The 23,826-nt window shown below is 41.8% G+C and overlaps 1 protein-coding gene across 1 annotated transcript in view; it reads left to right on the top strand.

Annotated features, from left to right (window-relative positions):
* Positions 1-23,368, top strand: part of LOC123946784 (phytanoyl-CoA dioxygenase, peroxisomal-like) — a 28,798-nt gene extending 5,430 nt beyond the window's left edge. The window contains exons 3-9 of the mRNA XM_046012527.1: positions 372-482; positions 1,116-1,284; positions 12,159-12,240; positions 13,647-13,828; positions 16,187-16,336; positions 19,607-19,741; positions 23,205-23,368. Of these exons, the coding sequence (XP_045868483.1) occupies positions 372-482; positions 1,116-1,284; positions 12,159-12,240; positions 13,647-13,828; positions 16,187-16,336; positions 19,607-19,741; positions 23,205-23,258 (883 nt within the window). The 3' untranslated portion in view covers positions 23,259-23,368. The remainder of the gene's footprint in view (positions 1-371; positions 483-1,115; positions 1,285-12,158; positions 12,241-13,646; positions 13,829-16,186; positions 16,337-19,606; positions 19,742-23,204) is intronic.
* Positions 23,369-23,826: the final 458 nt, after the last annotated feature.

The raw sequence follows: 23,826 nt of genomic DNA, 5'->3' as shown, positions 1-23,826 counted from the left end.
CCCATTGAGTGGATATAATTAATGATTCTTCTATTTTTTGGTAACAGTACTAGTTAACATTTTAGATTTAAACCTTTTAAGAAATGTTCAGATTAGGGGCCTGGCTGGCTCAATGGGAAGAGCATGTGACCCTTGACCTCTGGTTTGTGAGTTCGAGCCCCACATTGGATATAGAGAGTACTTAAAAAAAATGGGTAAACCCTCCCCCCAGACTTGTTTAAAAAAAAAAAAAGTTCAGACTATTTTCTTAGAGTAAATAAAAAGTAAAAATGCTGGGTGGAAGAGTAGGAGCGTTTCTCAGGCTCATGATACATGTTGTTGGGTTATGATTTTTCAGTTACACTTATTTGTAATTCCTTTTTCTCCTTTAGGTATACTCGGGATAATAATGTTCTAAGCCTAGAACAGAGAAAGTTTTATGAAGAAAATGGGTTTCTTGTCATTAAGAATTTGGTGTCTGATGCTGATATTGAACGCTTTCGGTACAGTAACCCTTGGTTGTTTTACAAAAAAATGTTGTGTTTGCAGTGGGAATGGGAGTAAGATTAGCGTGTGTGTTCAGATATTTTTCAGTGACTGGTTCATCGGGAAGCAGTTAGGAACATGAGCTCTGGAGCCAGACTGGCTGGCTTTAATGTTAACCAGACATCTTCTGTTGTGTGTCCTGGAGCAATGTACTTTCTACTCCTCCTGTTTTCACACCTGTAAAATGGGGATGATAAACGTATTTACACCCTAGTGGTGTTGTGAGGACTGGATAAGGTGAAGTACACACAGATGCCTTTGAACCCCAGGGCTTGGCCCATGGTAAGCGTGAGAGAATTTATTTGCCATTGTTACTCAGGTACACCACATCACAGACGGTTCCTCACTGTTCTGCTAGGCTAAGGAATAGGTGAGTCCCCGCAGTGAGCTCCGGCCTCACAGTGAGGAGACGGGCTGCTGCGCTGGTCATTTTCTCCTCTCCACCCTCAGAACTACTCAGCCTGACCTGGAGGTCAGTCTGGAGCAGAGACACCACCCTCCCTCAATCTCTGAAACTCTTTCCCCAGAACTGGCCAGACAGGTGCCTGGAGCCTGCAGTAATGACATCATCTGCCAATTTAATTCTCTAGGAACGAGTTTGAAAGGATCTGCAAAGGGGAGGTGAAACCAAAGGGAGTGAAGATAATGAGAGATGTAACCATTGCAAAGTCAGAATTTACTCCAACGGAAAAGATGGTTTCAAAGATCCAGGATGTCCAAGAAGATAAGGAACTCTTCAGATACTGCACTCTCCCTGAGGTTTGAGAACTTTCCTGTGTTTTCTTTTTCTTTAAGTGAATAACGCACCTACATGCTTGCCTCTAGAATTGCTTACACTTTATCTGGCCCCTCTGTTATGTGTCTCGTGAGCTGTGGTTTTCAAATGGAGGTGGACATTTGGCAGTGCCTGGACCCGTGTTGGGTTGGCACACAGTGGGGACCGTGTGCTTCTCTCGGGGTAGAGGTGGGCATGGTGGGTGGGTGAGCTGCTCATGGAGCCCAGGGATCCTATAGTGTGCAGAATCGTCCCCTTCCCCAAATGATGACTTATCCAGCTCCAAATGTCAGTAGTGGGCAGATGGAGAACCCTCCTCTGGAGTCTGGCCATTATTCTTGGTTGTGAAGGGCAGGAATTCTGCCTTAGAGACAGATACTCTCTCACTGTGGCTAGGGGGAAATCAACAGGAGGGACATTGCAGATCCTATTGACTGGACATCCATTTATTGTTTCTTTTGTCTTATGAACTGGTCCGTAGGGGTTAAGGTTTGTGTTCAGATTTTAACTCATTTTTTAAAAAAATCAATATTCTTGAAGAGTAGTTCAGATTTCTGAAGACATCCACATAATCCAGAAGGGCATGAGATGAAAAGGAAAGTCTCCCACTCCAGCCCCACGCACCGCCAAGCTTTCTGGTGTATTCACCTAGAAGTCTTTCGTGGCTATGCAGGTGCATCTGTCTACTCCCACCTTTCGTGTCACGTGGGAACATACTGGTTGTCCACGTTACAAGTGTAGTTTCTACACTTATAGTAGATCTGACACACCTTTCTATATCATGTATACATTAATCTATATCATACTTTTAAACTATTATGTAACATCGTGTTGCATAAATGTATCACAGTTTATGAACAATTTATTTAGAATGGTTTTAAAGGACACATTGCATACAGTACATGCTAGAAATTATATCCCCAAGTGCAATAGAGAATTTGCCCATGGGGGCACCTGGCTGGCTCCATTGGTAGAGGATACCACTTTTTTGTTCTTTTTTTTTTTTTTTGTAATTTATAAAGTATTTTTTTTTATTTTTATTTGTTTATTTACAGCATAACAGTGTTCATTGTTTTGGCATCACACCCAGTGCTCCATGCAGTACGTGCCCTCCTCATTACCCACCACCTGGTCCCTCAACCTCCCAACCCCCCCACTCCCCCGCCGCCCCTTCATAACCCTCTAGTTGTTTTTCAGAGTCCATAGTCTCTCATGGTTCATCTCCCCTTCCAGTTTCCCTCAACTCCCTCTCCTCTCCATCTCCCCATGTCCTCCATGTTATTTGTTATGCTCCACAAATAAGTGAGACCATATGATACTTGACTCTCTCTGCTTGACTTATTTCGCTCAGCATAATTTCTTCCAGTCCCGTCCATGTTGCTACAAAAGTTGGGTATTCATCCTTTCTGATGGAGGCATAATACTCCATTGTGTATATGGACCACATCTTCCTTATCCATTCATCCGTTGAAGGGCATCTTGGTTCTTTCCACAGTTTGGCGACCGTAGCCATTGCTGCAATAAACATTGGGGTACAAATGGCCCTTCTTTTCACTACATCTGTATCTTTGGGGTAAATACCCAGCAGTGCAATTGCAGGGTCATAGGGAAGCTCTATTTTTAATTTCTTCAGGAATCTCCACACTGTTCTCCAAAGTGGCTGCACTAACTTGCATTCCCACCAACAGTGTAAGAGTGTTCCTCTTTCTCCACATCCTCTCCAACACACGTTGTTTCCTGTCTTGCTAATTTTGGCCATTCTAACTGGTGTCAGGTGGTATCTCAATGTGGTTTTAATTTGAATCTCCCTGATGGCTAGTGATGATGAACATTTTTTCATGTGTCTGATAGTCATTTGTATGTCTTCATTGGAGAAGTGTCTGTTCATATCTTCTGCCCATTTTTTGATATGATTATCTGTTTTGTGTGTGTTGAGTTTGAGAAGTTCTTTATAGATCCTGGATATCAACCTTTTGTCTGTACTGTCATTTGCAAATATCTTCTCCCATTCCGTGGGTTGCCTCTTTGTTTTGTTGACTGTTTCCTTTGCTGTGCAGAAGCTTTTGATCTTGAGGAAGTCCCAAAAGTTCATTTTTGCTTTTGTTTCCTTGGCCTTTGGAGACATATCTTGAAAAATGTTGCTGTGACTGATATCGAAGAGGTTACTGCCTACGTTCTCCTCTAGGATTCTGATAGATTCCTGTCTCACGTTGAGGTCTTTTATCCATTTCGAGTTTATCTTTGTGTATGGTGTAAGAGAATGGTCGAGTTTCATTCTTCTACATATCGCTGTCCAGTTTTCCCAGCACCATTTATTGAAGAGACTGTCTTTTTTCCATTGAATATTTTTTCCTGTTTTGTCGAAGATTATTTCACCATAGAGTTGAGGGTCCATATCTGGGCTCTCCACTCTGTTCCACTGGTCTATGTGTCTGTTTTTATGCCAGTACCACGCTGTCTTGGTGATCACAGCTTTGTAGTAAAGCTTGAAATCGGGTAACGTGATGCCGCCAGTTTTGTTTTTGTTTTTCAACATTTCCTTAGCAATTCGGGGTCTCTTCTGGCTCCATACAAATTTTAGGATTATTTGCTCCAGCTCTTTGAAAAATATCGGTGGAATTTTGATCGGAATGGCATTAAAAGTATAGATTGCTCTAGGCAGTATAGACATTTTAACAATGTTTATTCTTCCAATCCAAGAGCATGGAACAGTCTTCCATCTTTTTGTGTCTTCTTCAGTTTCTTTCATGAGTGTTCTGTAGTTCCTCGAGTACAGGTCCTTTACTTCTTTGGTTAGGTTTATTCCCAGGTATCTTATGGTTCTTGGTGCTATAGTAAATGGAATCGATTCTCTAATTTCCCTTTCTGTATTTTCATTGTTGGTGTATAAAAAAGCCACTGATTTCTGTACATTGACTTTGTATCCTGCCACGTTACTGAATTGCTGTATGAGTTCTAGTAGTTTGGGGGTGGAGTCTTTGGAGTTTTCCATATAAAGAATCATGTCATCTGCGAAGAGAGAGAGTTTGACTTCTTCCTTGCCAATTTGGATACCTTTGATTTCTCTTTGTTGTCTGATTGCCATTGCTAGAACTTCTAATACTATGTTGAACAAGAGTGGTGAGAGTGGGCATCCTTGTCGTGTTCCTGATCTCAACGGGAAGGCTGCAAGCTTTTTCCCATTGAGGATGATATTTGCTGTGGGTCTTTCATAGATAGATTTTATGAAGTTCAGGAATGTTCCCTCTATCCCTATACTTTGAAGCCTTTTCATCAGGAACGGATGCTGGATTTTGTCAAATGCTTTTTCTGCATCAATTGAGAGGACCATGTGGTTCTTCTCTCTTCTCTTATTGATGTGTTCTATCACACTGATTGATTTGCGAATGTTGAACCAACCTTGCAACCCAGGGATGAATCCCACCTGGTCATGGTGGATAATCTTTTTAATGTGCTGCTGGATCCTGTTTGCTAGGATCTTGTTGAGAATCTTTGCATCCATATTCATCAGTGATATTGGTCTGAAATTCTCTTTTTTGGTAGGGTCTTTGCCTGGTTTGGGGATCAGGGTAATGCTGGCTTCATAAAAAGAGTCTGGAAGTTTTCCTTCTGCTTCAATTTTTTGGAACAGCTTCAGGAGAATTGGTGTTATTTCTTCTTTGAAAGTTTGGTAGAATTCCCCAGGGAATCCGTCAGGTCCTGGGCTCTTGTTTTTTGGGAGGTTTTTGATCACTGCTTCAATCTCATTGCTAGATATCGGTCTATTCAGATTGTCAATTTCTTCCTGGTTCAATTTTGGGAGTTTGTAGCTTTCCAGGAATGCATCCATTTCATCTAGGTTGCTTAGCTTATTGGCATATAACTGTTGGTAATAATTTCTGATGATTGTTTCTATTTCCTTGGTGTTAGTTGTGATCTCTCCCTTTTCATTCATAATTTTATTAATTTGGGCTTTCTCTCTTTTCTTTTGGATTAGTGTGGCCAATGGTTTATCGATCTTATTGATTCTTTCAAAAAACCAGCTTCTAGTTTCATTGATACGTTCTACTGTATCTCTCGTTTCTACCTCATTGATCTCTGCTCTAATCTTGATTATTTCCCTTCTTGCATGTGGACTTGGTTTGATTTGTTGTTGATTCTCCAGTTCTTTAAGGTGTAGAGACAGCTGGTGTATTCTGGATTTTTCAATGTTTTTGAGGGAGGCTTGGATGGCTATGTATTTCCCCCTTAGAACCGCCTTTGCTGTATCCCATAGGTTTTGGACCGAGGTGTCTTCATTCTCATTGGTTTCCATGAATTGTTTAAGTTCGTCTTTGATCTCCTGGTTGATCCAAGCATTCTTAAGCAAGGTGGTCTTTAGCTTCCAGGTGTTTGAGTTCCTTCTGAACTTTTCCTTGTGATTGAGCTCCAGTTTCAAAGCATTGTGATCGGAGAATATGCAGGGAATAATGTCAGTCTTTTGGTATCGGTTGAGTCCTGCTTTGTGACCCAGTATGTGGTCTATTCTGGAGAAGGTTCCATGTGCACTTGAGAAGAATGAGTATTCTGTTGTTTTAGGGTGGAATGTTCTATATACGTCGATGAGGTCCATCTGGTCCAATGTTTCATTCAATGCTCTTATTTCTTTATTAATTTTCTGCCTCGATGATCTGTCTATTTCTGAGAGAGGCGTATTAAGATCTCCTACTATTATTGTATTCATATCAATATGACTCTTTATCTTGATTAATAGTTTTCTTATGTAATTGGGTGCTCCCATATTGGGGGCATAGATATTCACAGTTGTTACATCGTCTTGTCGGATAGTCCCTTTAAGAATTATGTAGTGTCCTTTTGTATCTCTGACTACAGTCTTTAGTTTAAAATCTAATTTATCTGATATGAGAATCGCTACTCTGGCCTTCTTTTGAGGCCCATTGGCATGAAAGATGCTTCTCCATCCCTTCACTTTCAGTCTGGGTGTATCCTTAGGTTCAAAATGGGTCTCTTGTAGACAACATATGGATGGGTCCTGTCGTTTTATCCAATCTGCAACCCTGTGTCGTTTTATGGGCGCATTTAGGCCATTCACATTGAGAGTGATTATTGAGAGATAGGTTTTTATTGACATCGTGTTGCCTTTGAAGTCTTTCTGTCTATAGATTGTTTCTATATTTCTGTTCAATGATATTCTTAGGATTTTTTCTCTTTTATAGGACCCCCCTTAATATTTCCTGCAGTGTCAGTTTGGTGGTTGCATAGTCTTTTAAGCCTTGCCGGTCTTGGAAACTCTTTATCTCTCCTTCCATTTTAAATGTCAGTCTTGCTGGATAGAGTATTCTTGGTTGCATGTTCTTCTCATTTAGTACTCTGAATATATTTTGCCAGCCCTTCCTGGCTTGCCAGGTCTCTGTGGAAAGGTCTGACGTTATTCTAATGGGCTTTCCTCTGTATGTAAGAAGCTTCTTTGTCCTAGCTGCTTTTAAGAGGGTCTCTCTTGAAACATAATTCCCCATTTTAACGATAAGGTGCCGTGAGGACTTTCGAGAATCTAAAATCTTGGGAGGAAATCTTTCTGCCTCTAGTACATGAACGTTGTTTCCATTCGTGAGATTGGGAAAATTTTCATAGACAACTTCTTCCACTATATCTTCTAGACTTCTTTCTTTTTCCTCCCCTTCAGGGATTCCAATAATTCTGACATTGGAACGTTTCATGGCATCGTTTATTTCCCTGATTCTGTTTTTGTGGCTTCTGAGCTGTTTGTTCCAGGCTTCCTCCTGATCCTTTCTCTCTATCTGTTTGTCCTCCAGATCACTAATTCTATCTTCTGTCTCAGTTACCCTAGCTTTTAGAGAATTTAGATTGGATTGGAACTCATTGAGAGCATTTTGAACATCATCCCTGGTGGCTTTCAGTTCTGCCCTAACATTGTGAACATCATCCCTGGTGGCTTTCAGTTCTGCCCTAATCAATTCTGTTTGGTCATCCATGGCTTTCTCCAACCTAGCTATTGCCTGGATAATTGTTAGTCTGAATTCCTTTTCTGACATATTGTCTATGTCGATAGCCATTAGCTCTGTTGCAGAAGGCCCATCCTCTGTATTTTTCTTCTGTTGGGTATTCCTCCTCCTAGTCATTTTGGTAAGAGATGACTAAACAGATGCAGCTGGACTTATCGATTGTGGTGCAGTCAATGTTCACCCTGGAACGCTTCTGTGCAATCAGGATTCCCCACCCAAATGAGAGAAAAAAGAAAAGAAAAAGAAATAGAGAAGAAGAAAGAAAAAAAAAAGGGGAAAGAAAAGAGGGAAAAAAAGGAAAAAAAAAGGAAAAAAAAGGGAAAAAAAAGAGAGAGAGAGATAGGAAAAAAAGGGAAGATAAAAGAGAAGGCTCAGCCCAAATGGGCCACAAGGTAAGATTTGTGGAGTATACAAACAAAAACAGACAGACAAAAAGAATGATAAAAGTATATGACAAGAGAAAAAAATATGTATATATAAGCAAAAAAAAGGGAAGAACCTCATCAGAAAGAACCCCAAGTATAAGGTTTATATATTATTAGGACAAACACAAATTCACAGAAACACTGACAGAAGGAAAAATTGGGAGAATGGTTATAGATTCTCAGTGTGGGTGAGGAAGGTTATTTTGATTCTTCCTGAAGGTATCTTGATGTTTTTGTTAAGGGACTCAACTTTCCTAAGTTACAGGGGGATTAGAAACTGGTTTGCTTATAGGGGTAGCATTGATTGGGGAAAGGGGATTACCTTGAAGTTTAACTCTATATGTATAGTAGAAAATAAAAATTAAAAAAGAATAAACTAGACTAAACTAAGTTAAAATTAAAAAGAATTAAAAAAATAGAAAAACAAAAGAAAAACACGGGTATATGTATCAAAAAGTTCAGGTTAGAAGGTTATTAAAGAATTTGATGTACTGGACATCTCAGTGTGATGGTAAATGGGTTAAAAAATTATAAAAAGTATAAAAAATAGGTTAAAAAATTTAAAAAGAACCAGAATATTGGTAAAGAGTTAAAAATAAAAGTTGTATTTATGAAGTAGTGGTGATTGTTCTCTTGTAGTCTTTTTTTTTTTTTTTTCTTCCTTCCTGGTTGGTTTTCTGGGGGAGGGGCCTGCCACGTGGGTTTTCAGACAATGATGTTCCCTGAGTTAGGTCCTCCCACTCCCCTCAAGGGGGTGAGCTCTTTTTTTTTTTTTTCAGGAAACTGGTTTTTTTCAGCCTTTTGTTCTCTGGGGGATTTTATGTTCTTTCATCTGCTTTCTCTCGCCTTGACAGCTTTTGATGGTTTTTGGAGGTTTAGAGGAGAGCAAACAGCACCCCAACCTCCCTCTCAGAGAGAAGCCTCAGACTGTTTTGCAAAAGCTGCTGGCAGAGTCGGTTCTGAGTCACTGTCCCTGGGGATGCAGGAGCTCCTCGTTGTACCCAAAACCAGGGCAGCTGTGGCTGTCTAGGCAGCTCCAGACCGCCAGAGAGGTTCGGAGCAGAGATCACGCACTGAGATTTTCCCGCTGTCCCGGGCTGGGAATGTCTGGTTTTTCTGGCTGCCAGAGCTCCAGGCTAGCGCCTATGAGCACCTTTCCCAAGGGAGGGTGTGGGACACGCGCGTTTCAGGATTGCCGTCTGGCCAGGCTCCCAGCCCCTCACGGGAGCCAGACCCCACTCTTTCTCGGGCACGCTGGCGTTCAGGTGCAGTGGCCGCTCAGGGACGGAGACCTGATTTCTCCGCCGCACTCTCTCTGGCTCCGCGCCAGGGGAGGCTGTCCTGGGTCCGGGGACTTAGGTCCCTGACCCTAACCGCCCAGGTTCCCACTATTACCCCCCCCCCCGTGATCCTTTGCTCTTTGTTTTTTGAGTGCTTTCAACCAGACTCCAAGTTAATGCTGGTCCCCAGACGCAGAGCACTCTCGTGTTGGGGTGTTACTTTCCAATCGGTCACCTCTGGTGGCTCCCTCCCCCTTTTGTTTATCTTTGGACGTTCCCAGTCTGCTTTACCTGCCACTGGTGTCTTCTGCTCCTGTAGAGATCCAGACGTGTATAATTCTGATCTCAGGCTGATTTCATGGGTGGTCGGAGTTCTTTGGTAGGTAATCAGCTCTAAACTTTAGGGTACAGGTTGAAATGGTGCCTCCTCCTACTTCCACGCCATCTTGACTCCCCACTTTTTGTTCTTTAAGGTTTATGTGTTTATTTTAGTGAGCAGGAGGATGGGAAGGGGGAGGGTCAGAGGGAGAGGGAAAGAGAAAATCTCAAGCAGACTCCCTGCTGAGCACAGAATCTGACATAGGGCTGGATCTCTGGACCCTGAAATCATGGCCTGAGCTGAAACCAAGACTCAGTTGCTTAGCTGACTGAGCCACCCATGTGGCCCAAGCATGTGGCTCTTGATTTCTGGGTTGTGAGTTTGAACCCCAGGCTGGTTGTGGAGGTTACTTATAACTTAAAAAAATTTTTTTTCAATGGGACACCTGGATGACTTATTTGGTTAAGCACCTGCCTTAGGCTCAGGTCATGATCCAGGGTCCTGGGATGGAGTCCTACATCAGGCTCCTTGCTCAGTAGGGAGCCCTCTTCTCCCTCTACCTACTGCTTCCTTTCTTATTCTCCCTGACAAATAAATAAAATCTTTAAAAGAAACTCATTAAAAATAATTTTAAAAAATAAAGAAAATTTCCCTCATAAAAAAGACTGTGTACAGGTAAGCCATCTATGATGTCCAGCCCCTTGGGCTGGGGACAGGAGGGGATATGACTTCCCAACCTCAAGTCCTGCTCTGGAAATGGAAGTTGTGTGCCTCCATCAAGGAGGAAAATCTTGAAGTTAGAGGCAGCACAGGGCAGATTAAGCACGACCGGGACATCCAGGTTTCCCACCCCTCTAAAATCTGAACCATGCACCTGCTGGTTCATGCAATGATTTTTAGGAGGTAGGTCATGCTTTTAGTGTTAGGTATTTATTTTCATGTGTATTGGAAAAAATAACCAGCACATCCAACCTATGTCCTCAGGAATATTATTAATCAGGAAAGTAATTTTGGAAAAATTATTGACTAACTATATTGGGTAGCTCTGTAAAGTATGATAGAAAATGTAGGGGCGCCTGGGTGGCTCAGTGGGTTAATGCCTCTGCCTTTGGCTCAGGTCATGATCCCAGGGTCCTGGGGTCGAGCCCCGCATTGGGCTATCTGCTCCACAGGGAGCCTGCTTTGTGCTCTCTCTCTGCCTGCCTCTCCAAGGCATTATTGTGATTTCTATCTGTCAAATAAATAAAAGTATTAAAAAAAAAGAAATGGTAAAATGGCTCTTGAGTGTCACTGAGGCTTCGGAAATACTGGTCAGATTCACCTGGCTGGCTTAGTTGCGGGACCATGAGACCTTTGATCTCAAGATCCTGAGTTCGAGCCCCATGGTGGGATTAGGGATTATTTAAAAAAGAAGGAAAGAAAATACTGGTCTAGGGAAATTGCAAAAGTTGACACACATTATAAACTAACCAGTAGGAGGTCTGACTTCTAGGATTTTGGTTTCATTTCAAGCATTTCCTGCTCAAGTTGCCAATATTCCTTCTACACAGGATCAAACAATGAGAAAGCAGTAGAATATGCTTCATTTTTTTGGAGTCAGACAGAATTGGAGATTCAATACCATCTTTTTCATTGAATTGGCCCCGCAAACTTGGGCAGTTTATTAGCTTTGGGCTTTTTTGTGTGGGGTGTTCACTTTAAAGGATTATTCATGCATGGGGGCATTACTTTTCAGGGATCGCTGTGTGGTTTAGGGGGGCTGATGCATAAAGCCCCTTGCAGGTAGTCAACATCCACTGGGGACTCCTTTCTGCATGTACCCCTCCCGCGGTGCTTAGATGTAAAGAGGTAGCACCCCAGTTGCCCTTCTCTTTTCCTCTGGGCTATGCATGGCCATTGCACATGTTGAGGCCTCTCATGGTCCCTTCTTTTTTTCTTAAGTAGGCTCTATGCTCAGCGTGGGGCTTGAACTCACAACCCCAGCTCAAGAATAAGAGTTGCATGCTCTACCTACTGAGCCAGCCAGGCGCCCCTCATGGTCCCTCCTTATGAAGAGTCTTGGTGGGGGGAAGAGGAAGCTGCCTGCTTGCTGGGCAACTATGGACAGTTCCAGCTGAAAGAAGGTTTATCTCTGCCCTTCCCAGTTGATTTCTCAGAGAAACACGTGCCCCCCCTCTTTTTTTTTTTAGATTTTTTTCATTTATTTACTTATTTATTTATTTGAGAGACAGAGATCACAAGTAGGCAGAGAAGCAGGCAGAGAGAGGAAGAGAAGCAGGCTTCCCACTGAGCAGAGTGTCTGATGCGGGGCTCAATCCAAGGACCCTGGGATCATGACCTGATCCACCTAGGCACCCGCACATGCCTCTCTTGTAGAAAAAGTGGTTAGGGTTCCAGCTGGCTTGGAAAAGCCTGTTTAATTCAGAGTGTTACACACTTGCTGTTACAACTTTTTCCTGCTTTCAAGCTTTGTTAGCAATGTTCTGAAATACTAAGTGGTTTTCAAATATATATATATATGTATATATATATATATATATATATACATATATATATATATTTGTTTGTTTGGAGGGGAGGGGAGGGACAGAGGGAGAGAATCTCAAGTCGACTCCCCACTGAACAAAGGGCCCAGTGCAGGGCTTGATCCTGTGACTGTGCGATCATGACCTGAGCAGAAATCAAGAGTTGGAAGCTTCACTGACTGAGCGACCCAGGCACTCCTAGCAGGTGTTGAATAAAGGCATCTTGGCTCTTGTACAGATAATTGTACTTTGTGCCACTTTTGTGCATTGGATTTCTCGTCAAACTTTTTTTCCTCTTTCCCCTTAGATTCTGAAATATGTGGAGTGCTTCACTGGACCTGATATTGTGGCCCTGCATACAATGCTGATAAACAAACCTCCAGATTCTGGTAAAGGGCTCTTATTTGTTATGGAGAAGCCTCCCCCCCCCAAAAAAAAAGAGAGGAAAAGAGAGAGTTTAAGGTGTTCTAACTCTAGCTGTGTGTGTAACTGCTCAATTTGGATAACTAAATATATATGACCTTTTATTTATCTTAAAATAGCATACATCATAACAATAGTGAGGTAGAATAGTGATTTCAGATGTTAACTGTAGGGTTATTGTTGGATTTCGGATGACTGACTGGCTTGCTGCTCAAAAGTTTGGTTTAATAAACATGACTGTTATATACTATAGGCTCCTATTATTATAATTATCATACCTAAGCTTTGTTAACTATTCTCATCAATGATGGTGTGAAATCTGTTTTCCTGATTGAAGATATTATTATTATCAAAATTAAAGCTTTCTTATAAATCACATACATCACTTGACTTAAAATGTCTTGTGCTTGGTAAAATGTAGCTCCTAAGATCTCACTCCCAGAGAAACTGATCTGGAAGCTAAAACCCAGGAATCTGCACTAAAAACAATTTTTTTTTTTTTTTAGGTAGGCAACATGCCCAGCATGGAGCCCAACATGGGACTTGAACTCATAACCCTGAGATCAAGACCTGAGTTGAAATTAAGAGATGCTTAACTGACTGAGCTACCCAGGCACCCCCAAGATTCTGCATTTTTAAAGCCAACAGCTTTTGGTCCACGATGAGTAATTCTACTCTAGTAGTAGTAATAAATTGGTCCTTCAGAATTCTTTATTGTTTTCCACTTTTTCTGGAGAAAAAGAGGCCAGGAGAGCTTTCTGTGACTAGCCTATAGTGTAGCACCATGAAATCTCTCCTACCCTGGATGTCTTGCTTAGAGACGTCGGGGTTGGGCGTAGGGGAACAGTACCAAGTTCAGAGTGCAAAACAGGGAACCACGTAAATGTGGTTCTGTGATCTCTGATTCTACACAGTGACTGTCCACCAAGTGCTCTTAGTTCTGGGAAGAACTTCTTGGTAGCCTTTTATTAATTTCTTCACTTGATAGTGTTTGTATCAGCCACTTAGAGGGCTAAGAGGGCACCTCAAATTTGGTTACTCTCTTCAGTTGACCAAACTTTTCTTTGAGTACTAGGCTCTGTGCACAAACCAGAGTTACAAAGGAATAAGGCCCAATAGAGATCACAACATGTTATGAGTTGCTAGAGAATGGTGTGAATCCCTGGCTGTCAGAAATCCAGAAAAAAAGTGTAGGATCTAGAGTCACCCTGTTGATTTGATATTCCAATTTGGTGCTTATCTCTCCAGGCTGATTGTCTGTAGTGTGGTTTCACGTCTTTGAGTTTTGGAGAGATAGTCACTGATCTAGTTTTCAGGCAGAGGAGATGAATTATGAGGTTTAAGTGTGGTTTAACAGCAGGTTCTGTTTCAGACAAGAAGACATCCCGCCACCCCTTGCATCAGGATCTGTACTATGTCCCCATCAGGCCCAGCAATAACATAGTTGGTGTTTGGACAGCCATGGAGCACATCGACCGGAACAATGGCTGCCTGTGTGTGCTCCCAGGCAGTCACAAAGGCGACCTGAAGCCACATGCTTATCCCAAGTGGGAGGTATAAATCCCTTCCTTCCTTTCCTTTCTTTTTCCTTTCTTCCTTCTTTCCTTCTTTCCCTCCCTTCGTTCTTCCCTTTCTTTCCTCCTTTGTTTTTTAGGATTTTATTCATTTATTTATTTGAGTCAATCACAGAGAGAGACAGGGATCAAGGGAGGCAGCTCGTGATATTTGGTCGTGATACTTATGAGAGGTGGCGTGGGCCAAGAGAGGCAGACGGGGAAGAACACAGACATGTAGACTCTGGTGAGCACTAGCTCAACATGCAGCTTGATTTTGTGACCCTGAAATCATATCCTGATCCCAAAATCCAGAATCTGATACCCGACTCCCTGAGACACAGAGGTGCCCCTAGAAGATAAATCGCAACCAGAATATTTATTGTTTTGATTTTCAATCAAATTAAGTACAGAACTTTAACAATGAGATGGCGTTTCCTTTCTTAGCAAAACAGTGTTTTAGGTTTTGGAACCAGGATCAGGGAAAATTCAAAGATGTCAGGTAGAATAATTATTTTTCTTTCAACAAGTTTTGGAAAGCTGACCACTGTGGGCATCTCTGGTAGGTGCTGTATAGGATCTAAAATCATCAAGCTTCATTTCAGAGGTCAGACATAAACACCCACAACACCAGATGGCTTTATCAGCTGCCAAGTAATTCTTACCCACTGATTGCTAGATCTTAGGATAAAGATGACGGAGGAATCATTTCCTCCCTGCTAGAGAGACCAGCAAAGACTCTGGGAAAGGATGAGTAGCATTCCATTGCCTGCCTGTTGCATGGTTTATTGATTGAACTATTGAACGCTTTTGAACCCATGAATGGTGAGATCAAATCGGCTCTTCAAGAATGATCATCTTGAGATCTAGAGCAGGAGGTACTGGAGGTGAGGAGTCCAGAGGCAGAGAAACCAGAGAGGAGACAATGAGTGTTGTAGGCTCAGACAATAAAGACTCAGGGTGCCTGCATGGCTCAGTGGGTTAAAGCCTCTGTCTTTGGCTCAGGTCACGGTCCTGGGGTCCTGGGACCGAGCCCTGCATCGGACTCTCTGCTTAGCGGAGCCTGCTTCTTCCTCACTCTCTGCCTGAATCTCTGCACACTTGTGATCTCTGTCTGTCAAATAAATAAATAAAATCTTAAAAAAAAAGCTAATAAAGTCTGAAAACCCCAGAAGAGCATGTGTTGTTCAGGTGGGAAGAATGCATGTGGGTTTTTTGTAGGAAGTAAAGAATAGGCTTTCAGGACTTCTGTCTCAATTAGTTAGAATTCTTACACTGAGGATTAGTGCCAATTGAAAATCTTTTGAGTCTGGATTCTGATACAAAATCTGAAATTGTGAGATTCATAAACTGTTGAGGTTTATGGAAAAAGTGAGTTGAGGTTTAGGGAAAGTTTGTTGCAGGCAGTGGAAGTGGGCTGTGGCTGACTTAAGCCAAGGAGTGTGTCTTGGAGGGTCAGAGGCACACGCTGAGTCTATGGAAAGGCTGGCTGACTCTGGTAAGAAGGAAAGTGGGAGTGTGTCAGTGGGAAGTCAGGATGGGGCACTTGGTAGGGGCAGTTGAACCTTGACCATGACCAATGCCTTTGATCGATCCTCTGTTCAGATACACAGTGATGACAGTGGGAGGTCAGATTGACTTAGCATAGGTTACATATCCACCTAGCCAGGAGAGAAATACACTGGATGAAAGTCCCAACACAGTCCAGCAGGAAAGAATCCTTCCCTCAGAAGAATTTGGGACAGTCTTATGAAGGGGGCTGGGATATTTTGGTGCCCCTGTAACCATTACTTAAAGCAATAACTGACATTGGAAGTAGTTCTAAAAAAGCACAGTGTTGTAATTTACTATTCTTTCTTTACTCTCTTTACTACTCTTTCTTTATTCTTTCTTTACTCATGAGTGCTTTCTGAGCTGAGGAAACTTGAACATTTTCTCTCTTCTGGCTTGAGAAAATAGTTTGCTTCCCAGAGGTACTCCTGAATAATAGAAGAATGATTTAGGCAAAGTTCCAGGGGAGAAGAATATCATGTTGGGAAAGTGTGATTACAGATTCATGCTGGAAAGGGGATCTCCCATGTTAACTGCAAAATGCAAAGTTGGTCTAGATCTTCATTTATAATTTGGTAATGAAGTATAAGTAGAAATTTCATATTTTTCATTCGGTTCCCCCAAATCCATGATTTTTACAACCAGATGTCTGAGAAGTTTTTGTATATTCACAGTTGCTTTTAAGAATCTTTTTGTGTCTTTCTCTTGGCAGAACTTAGGAAACCTTTGCTTTTACTAATGAGGCATTGATAAAATTCTTAATCATTGGGCTCCTCAAATATAGTCTTGGTTCTCTTATGTGTTCTAGGGAGGAGTTAACATAATGTTCTACGGGATTCAGGACTATGATGAAAACTGCCCCCGAGTGCATCTTGTGATGGAGAAGGGAGACACTGTTTTCTTTCATCCTTTGCTCATCCATGGATCTGGTCGGAACAGAACTCAAGGATACCGGAAGGTATGCATTCATATCACTGTAGTTTCCAACGATGAATACATTAGAAACAAAAATGCCAAGATATGTGAAACTTTATGAGATTTGTGACATTGAATGAAACTGGCATTTAGTCTGGTTTATTTATCAGGAAATCTATTTGCTACCTCATGCTTTTTTGCTCATGTCAGTTAGAAGCCAGGGGAGCTCAGGATCGTAATCCTGCTGATAATGAATTATGAACATTCATAGTATTGCTTCAGAGGAAGAACATACTTGGGAGCCCATAGCCTGTGTTTTTGGAGGCTGAAACAATGACTGGCATATACAAATCATAAAATTTGGAATGTGTATAACTCATAGTAAGCACATAAGAGGAAAGTTTATAATAGCTTTGTTATTTGGAAAACCATTATCAATTCTATGCAAACGTTCTGAATTGACTGCCCAGACCTCATATTTCACAGGCAGCCATATATTTCATGCCTGAGAACCACAATTTGTTTTTAGCTTCTGAATGTTTTAAACACCTAATGATTTAAAACTGACAAAATTTCTCATAGTCCCAGGTTTCTCACGTCTCAAAAATTCAACAGATCTGACACTACTGTGGACTTACATTTCTGCATATAACATGGCTCTCCATACTCAATATTCGGGGGTTTTGGGGGGCTGAGTGAAACCTTCTAGTTTTTCACACCAACTACCACTGTCTCCCTGAGGTCAAGGGTTAGTTTCCAGGTTTCATCTTCTATTCCTTCATATTTCTATCAGGTTGACAGGGCCATGATGAAGTTGAGGCAAGAAGACACTCTTCTGGATCAAAATGTAATGGGGGTGGGAGAAAGGTGCAAGAAAACAAAACAAAACAAAACCAACCCCTCAGCATTCAAGTTCAATGAAATTTTAGGGCAGTATTTAGAAAATCAAAATTAATTGAAAAAATACCCATGATGTAAGGTGGTATCTCTGAATCCTCCAGAATCTTACACCATTTAGAATGGCAAAAACCGACAAGGCAAGAAACAACAAATGTTGGAGAAGTTGTGGAGAAAGGGGAACACTCATACTCTGTTGGTGGGAATGCACATGGGTGCAACCACTTTGGAAAACAGTGTGGAGTTTCCTCAAAAAATTAACGATAGAGCTACCCTATGACTCAGCAATTGCACTACTGGGTATTTACCCCAATGATACAGATGTAGTGAAAAGAAGGGCCACATGCACCCCAATGTTCATAGCAGCAATGTCCACAATTGCCAAAATGTGGAAAGGGCCAAGATGGCTTCCAACAGACGAATGGATAAAGAAGATGGGGTCCATATACACAATGGAATATCACTCAGCCTTGAGAAAGGATGAATACCCACCATTTGCATCAACATGGATGGGACTGGAGGAGATTATGTTGAGTGAAATAAGTCAAACAGAGAAAGTCAATTATCATACCGTTTCACTTATTTATGGAACATAAGGAATAACATGGAGACATTAGGAGAAGGGAAAAATGAAGGGAGAGAAATCAGAGAGGGAGATGAATCATGAGAGACTAGGGACTCCAGGAAACAAACTGAGCGTTTTAGAAGGGCAGGGGGTGGGGTGGGGGGATTGGGTGGGCCTGGTGATGGGTATTAAGGAGGGCACAGATTGCCTGGAGCACTGGGTGTTATATGCAAACAATGAACCATGGCACAATACATCAAAAACTAATGATGTACATGATGGTGACCAACAGAACAATTAAAAAAAGCAAAGCAAAGAAAAAATATCCATGATGGGCACAATGCCAGGGTTGTAAATAAAAACTAGATCGGACTCTCCACCAGCATAGCCCTCAGAAGTGTGTAAGCAGGCGGTATAGCCACAGTGACATAAATAATATGAGTGTTCCTGAGTTTCACTAATTTGGGCCTTTTTTTAAAAAAGATTTTATTTATTTATGACACAGAGAGAGAGAGAGCGAGAGAGGGAACACAAGCAAGGGGGGAGCTGGAGAGGGAGAGGCAGGCTCCTCACTGAGCTGGGAGCCCGATATGGGGCTCAATCCCAGGACCCTGGGATCACGACCTGAGCTGAAGGCAGACACTTAACCAACTGAGCCACACAGATGCCCCTAATTTGTGCCTTTTACCATGTATCCTTAGCCCGAAAATTCAACTTGGAATGAAAAATGGAAATTTATCTGTATGTGTGTGTATAAAAAGAGGAAACCGAGACAATAATCTGAGAGTTTACATGAGTCAGAACGTTATAACACGTGCTACATGATCAGGATCATAAACTGAGATAAGATAACTACATATTGAAGGATTCCATGTTAAAAAGTTGAGTATGAAATGATTATTGTATGAAAATAAACTTATATAATGTAAAACACCCCAAGTATTTTGAATGATAATACCCCAACTTTGCAACTTTTCAATAGTTTTTCAACTAGTTAAATATTTGGGAAACTATGAACCCTAAAAAAAATACAAAAAACACTTGTATATGGGTGTGCCCTTTCCCTCTTTGTCCTCTGGTGTCATTCCTCCTTGGCATGGCGTGGGGGCTTCTGTGGGAAATGGAGTTTCTGACTCCATTGCATGGAAATTCAATGTTCTGGGTAAAGCAGGCAGTCCAGTAGGCAGTCACCTCAAGAGAACTAACCTGAAACTAGGACAATGAGTTTTAAGTTTAGATTAGCTTGTAACTTTTTCAAGAATGGGGAGAAACAACTAACCTCCATCTTACCTTCAGACAGAAACAAGATGGGGATCGTATGTGATGCTATTGGACTCAAAGTGTCCATTTTATTTCAAAGGGGGTAGTGTGTATATTATTGTCCTTCGCAAGGTATTATTGTGGGTAGTTGTTTGTTTGTTTTCATGATCCGTAGCCATTGAAAGGACAACCCACCACAAACTTAACTGAGTAACTAACTTCCCTGACTAAGAAAATAGTGAAGAACCCTGGAACACATGCCTATTTAGGACTTGAGGACATCCACACACTAGAAAAATCACATGTTAAAAAGTTACAAAGTCCTCTTATCATGTCATTATGTTCCCCGCCCCTTTTACAAACAAGTATTGCAGGGAGCTAAAAACCTCTTGTATTTCTCAGTCAGATTTAAACTGTACCTGGGGAAAAAAAGATACTGAACCCTGAGGAGACTAATACAGGACAGCATGGAACATTCTAGAAATCAAACGCTGAGTGAAAGAGCTGACTTTCTAAAAGAAGTCTCCCTGTTCCGTTAATGGTGTTAATGGAATGGGTTTTTCCCAGTATTAACCCTGTCACTCTGCACAGGCAATTTCCTGCCATTTCGCCAGTGCAGACTGCCACTACATTGATGTGAAAGGCACCAGTCAAGAAGTCGTTGAGAGGGATATTTCAGAGATGGCAAAAAAATTATATGGAATTTCAGATGACACCAGGCTGCAGGTATGTTTTTCTGAGATGATAGGTTAAGACTTTTCTGTCTTCTTTTCTTCAGATGCTTAACAACTCTTATACCTGTTGTAATTTAGAAGGATAATGTGCTTTGTTTAGGGCGCCTTGCAGAAGCACTGCTGAGACTTACTAAGAATGACAGTGAATTTCAGCTTGCACGTGCTTCCCCAGCTGGGGCATCTGGGCACCCCGTGCTTTTTTATGTCTTTGGCCACCCTGTGGTATGCAGGCTATTCTGTTCCAGGATGGACAGGTAGAAACAGAAAACAGATCTGGAGAAGAGCAAGTGAAGGACAAAGGCTACCTTCTGAATGCACAGAGGAAAGTTAGAGGCTTAGGCTGTCAACCATAGGCCTCCTTTATTCGTATAGGGCAGAGTATTTACATATCTACAAATGCAAGGAGACTCCCAGAAAGCCATTCCTAAGCATGTTTCATTTCGGTCAGTTGACATCTGGAGTTTCATGGAGCAGACTTCAGAAACCTCTGATGCTTATCAATGGGGATAGATGCATTCCCCTTTCTACTTAATACACATCAATTTTAAATTCTTTGTAACTAGAACATTCAAAGCTGATGAAGATGGTCACCAAACAAACTGTAGTCAAAGCAAAAATAAGCATTTGACTTTGTAAATGAGTCCATTTTAGCTGCTGAACCAAGAACCTGATCCTATGATTTAATTTGCATTAATCATAAATGCATTCATTTCCTATGGGGGAAAACCCAAGGAGACCAAGTATCATGATAACTTCAGAGCCTTCCAGTACTCTGAAGAGTACCATACACCAGCACTAAGCTACTGTGCCATGAGGAGTCATCTTCTGAAACTCCATCCCAGCTTAAGAATCTGACTTCTCCCTTGCCCCTTCTCCCTTTAGCATCTATGACTCTATCCCATATCTGCAAAGGCTCTCATTTCACACTGTAGTTGGTAGACCATCTTGTCCTTCTCCCTTGGTCCAGTGCTTAAAATGCATCATATTTTGTCAAGTGGGGCTTCCGTGCAACACTCTGAATTTTAAATCAGGATAGAAATGAATATATTATGTTTGTGGTTTGTCAGGTTGTGGTAAGTGATTGCCTTCTGTATTTATTTCATTTATTTGAGAGAGAGAGAGCGAGAGGGTGAGCAGGAAGGACGGCAGGCAAAGGGAGAGGGAGAAGCAGACTCCCTGCTGAGTGGGGAATGTAATGAGGGGCTGGATCCCAGAACCTTGAGATCATGACCTGAGCCAAAGAACGATGCTTAATGGACTGAGCCACCCTAGTGCCCCACCTGTATTTATTTGAAAATGTTAGTCTTGCAGATATAGTTCCTCAGCTTTACTTAGAATAATGATATTAATTTCTGCTACGTAGTTCTTTGTGAGTAATGAGAGCTCTTTCATATCTCTAGTCTTACTTTCTTCACCAAATCCCAACGCATCAGTCATTCTCACTTTTTTATAATGTTCAACCATAATAGAAATTTATTGTTTGCTCAAAGTCCTAAAAAAGTATTTTTTAAACATATATCACTTTATTTTTTTTTCTTTTCAGCATAACAGTGTTCATTGTTTTTGCACCACACCCAGTGCTCCATGCAACATGTGCCCTCACTAATACCCACCACCTTGTTCCCCCAACCTCCCACCCCCCCAATCCCCTTCTAGACCCTCAGGTTGTTTTTCAGAGTCCATAGTCTCTCATGGTTCACCTCCCCTTCGAACTTCCCTCAACTCCCTTCTCGTCTCCATCTCCCCATGTCCTCCATGTTCTTTGTTATGCTCCACAAAGAAGTGAAACCATATGATACTTGACTCTCTCGGTTTGACTTATTTCACTCAGCATAATCTCTTCCAGTCTCGTCCATGTTCCTACAAAGGATGGGTATTCATACTTTCTGACAGAGGCATAATACACCATCAGGTATATGGACCACCTCTTCCTTATGCATTCATCTGTCGAAGGGCATCTTAATTCTTTCCACAGTTTGGCGACCGTGGCCATTGCTGCTATAAATATTGGGGTACAGATGGCCTTTCTTTTCACTCCATCTGTATCCTTGGGGTAAATACCCAGTAGTGCAATTGCAGGGTCATAGGGAAGCTCTATTCTTAATTTCTTCAGGAGTCTCCACACTGTTCTCCAAAGCGGCTGCACCAACTTGCATTCCCACCAACAGTGTAAGGGGGTTCCCCTTTCTCCACATCCTCTCCAACACATGTTGTTTCCTGTCTTGCTAATTTTGGCCATTCTAACTGGTGTGAGGTGGTATCTCAATGTGGTTTTAATTTGAGTCTCCCTGATGGCTAGTGATGATGAACATTTTTTTCATGTGTCTGATAGCCATTTGTATGTCTTCATTGGAAAAGTGTCTATTCATATATTCTCCCCATTTTTTGATATGATTATCTGTTTGTGTGTGTTGAGTTTGAGGAGTTCTTTATAGATCCAGGATATCAACCTTTTGTCTGTACTTTCACTTGCAAATATCTTCAACCATTCCGTGGGATTTTGTTGACTGTTTCCTTTGCTGTGCAGAAGCTTTTGATCTTGAAGAAGTCCCAAAAGTTTATTTTCACTTTTGTTTCCTTTGCTTTTGGAGACATAACTTGGAAGTAGTTGCTGTGGCTGATATCGAAGAGGTTACTGCCTATGTTCTCCTCTAGGATTCTGATGGATTCCACTCTCACTTTTTTTTAAAAGATCTCTTTATTTATTTGAGAGAGATAGAGAGAGTGCACCCAAGTGGGGGCAGAAAGGAGGGAAAGGGAGGGAATCTCCAGCAGACTCCTCATAGAGCGAGGAGCCTGAGACAGGGCTCGAACCCAGCACCCTGAGATCATGACCCGAGTCGGACACTTAACTTACTGAGCCACCCAGGAACCCCTCACTCTGCCCTCTTAGGGAGAACGTGAAAAGTCCAAGAGGCTGGCCTGAGTGATGTAAGTGACAGAGCTACATTTTGGAGTCAGGTCCAATTCCAAAACCGTTTCTTCCACCTTCTCTAGCTATTGGCTAAAAATAAACAAGAAAAAAAAGTCTGAATTGTTTTATTAAGAACAAAGGGGAAAAAAAAACCAAATCAAGCCATGACTCATGCCATCATTTGCACTTAGGAGTAGATCACTCTAAATGGGGCAGTGTCTAAAGGAATGCAGGACAAGGGGCAGTGTGGACTGTTGTGACCAAACACTGTGTTCAGCCAGTTGAAGACACCTGTGGGCAACAGCAGCACCAAATAACACAGGCTGACCTTCTGGGGACTTGCTCTCTTAGGTTGGTCAACACTATTCTAGATGTGGGCAAGTACATTATTTGGAGTCTTAGAATATCATTGATTTACCCGTTGAGAGGACTACTGTGCAGAGTTTTTCCAATTTAACTGTTGGTAGATGCTAGAAATCTACTTTGCCTCGTGCTGAACAGATCCCTGTGTTCAACTGACTGTGCTAGGTTTTATTTCCAGGATGTGCTTAGATTTAGAGTGCGGCTGGTGAAAGGAAAGAGGATCAACCTATGAGGTAGTCGTCCGCTGAGCTCTTTGAGAGAAAACCAGAACAAATCAAGGTGCCTGGGGAAAATGTTTTCTTAACAAGCTATCCTAATCTTTTCTATTGTTGTTCTCCAAATCATGACTTGCTGGTATGTGGTTAGTTCTGTGTGCAGAGCTGTTGCTTCCATGGAGGAAGATATGTAACAGTGGCTGATTACTGTTTTAAGGAAAACTGAGGGTTGCAGCTAATAAATGTGTTTCATGTCTAATTTAAGTGTGTTCCATCAGTTTCTTTCATTCGGTTAGCTCTTTGCACAAGCAGAAACGTATCCTTTGAAACTCAGGGTATGTAGACTCTTGCATCCCTCTTCTGGAAAACCCACCACTCCCTGACTTCATGGCATGAGAGACTTCTCAGATCTAGAACACCATCTAACACAGGCATGTGTAATGAAGGGCATTGTGGAGTGGAAATAAGGGGGATGCTTGTGCTCTGACACAGAATTCCTTGCATGACTTCTCCAACCCAGGCAGCCTCCTTAAAAAAAAAAAAAAAAAGACCGGGTCATTCCAAGTTGTTTTTCTCTGTTCCTGA

Source organism: Meles meles, chromosome 7 (assembly GCF_922984935.1).
Source record: "Meles meles chromosome 7, mMelMel3.1 paternal haplotype, whole genome shotgun sequence".
In the NCBI taxonomy this organism is placed as follows: Eukaryota; Metazoa; Chordata; class Mammalia; order Carnivora; family Mustelidae; genus Meles; species Meles meles.
The sequence above is the reverse complement of the archived record's forward strand: the minus strand, read 5'-3'. Positions and strand labels throughout refer to the sequence as shown.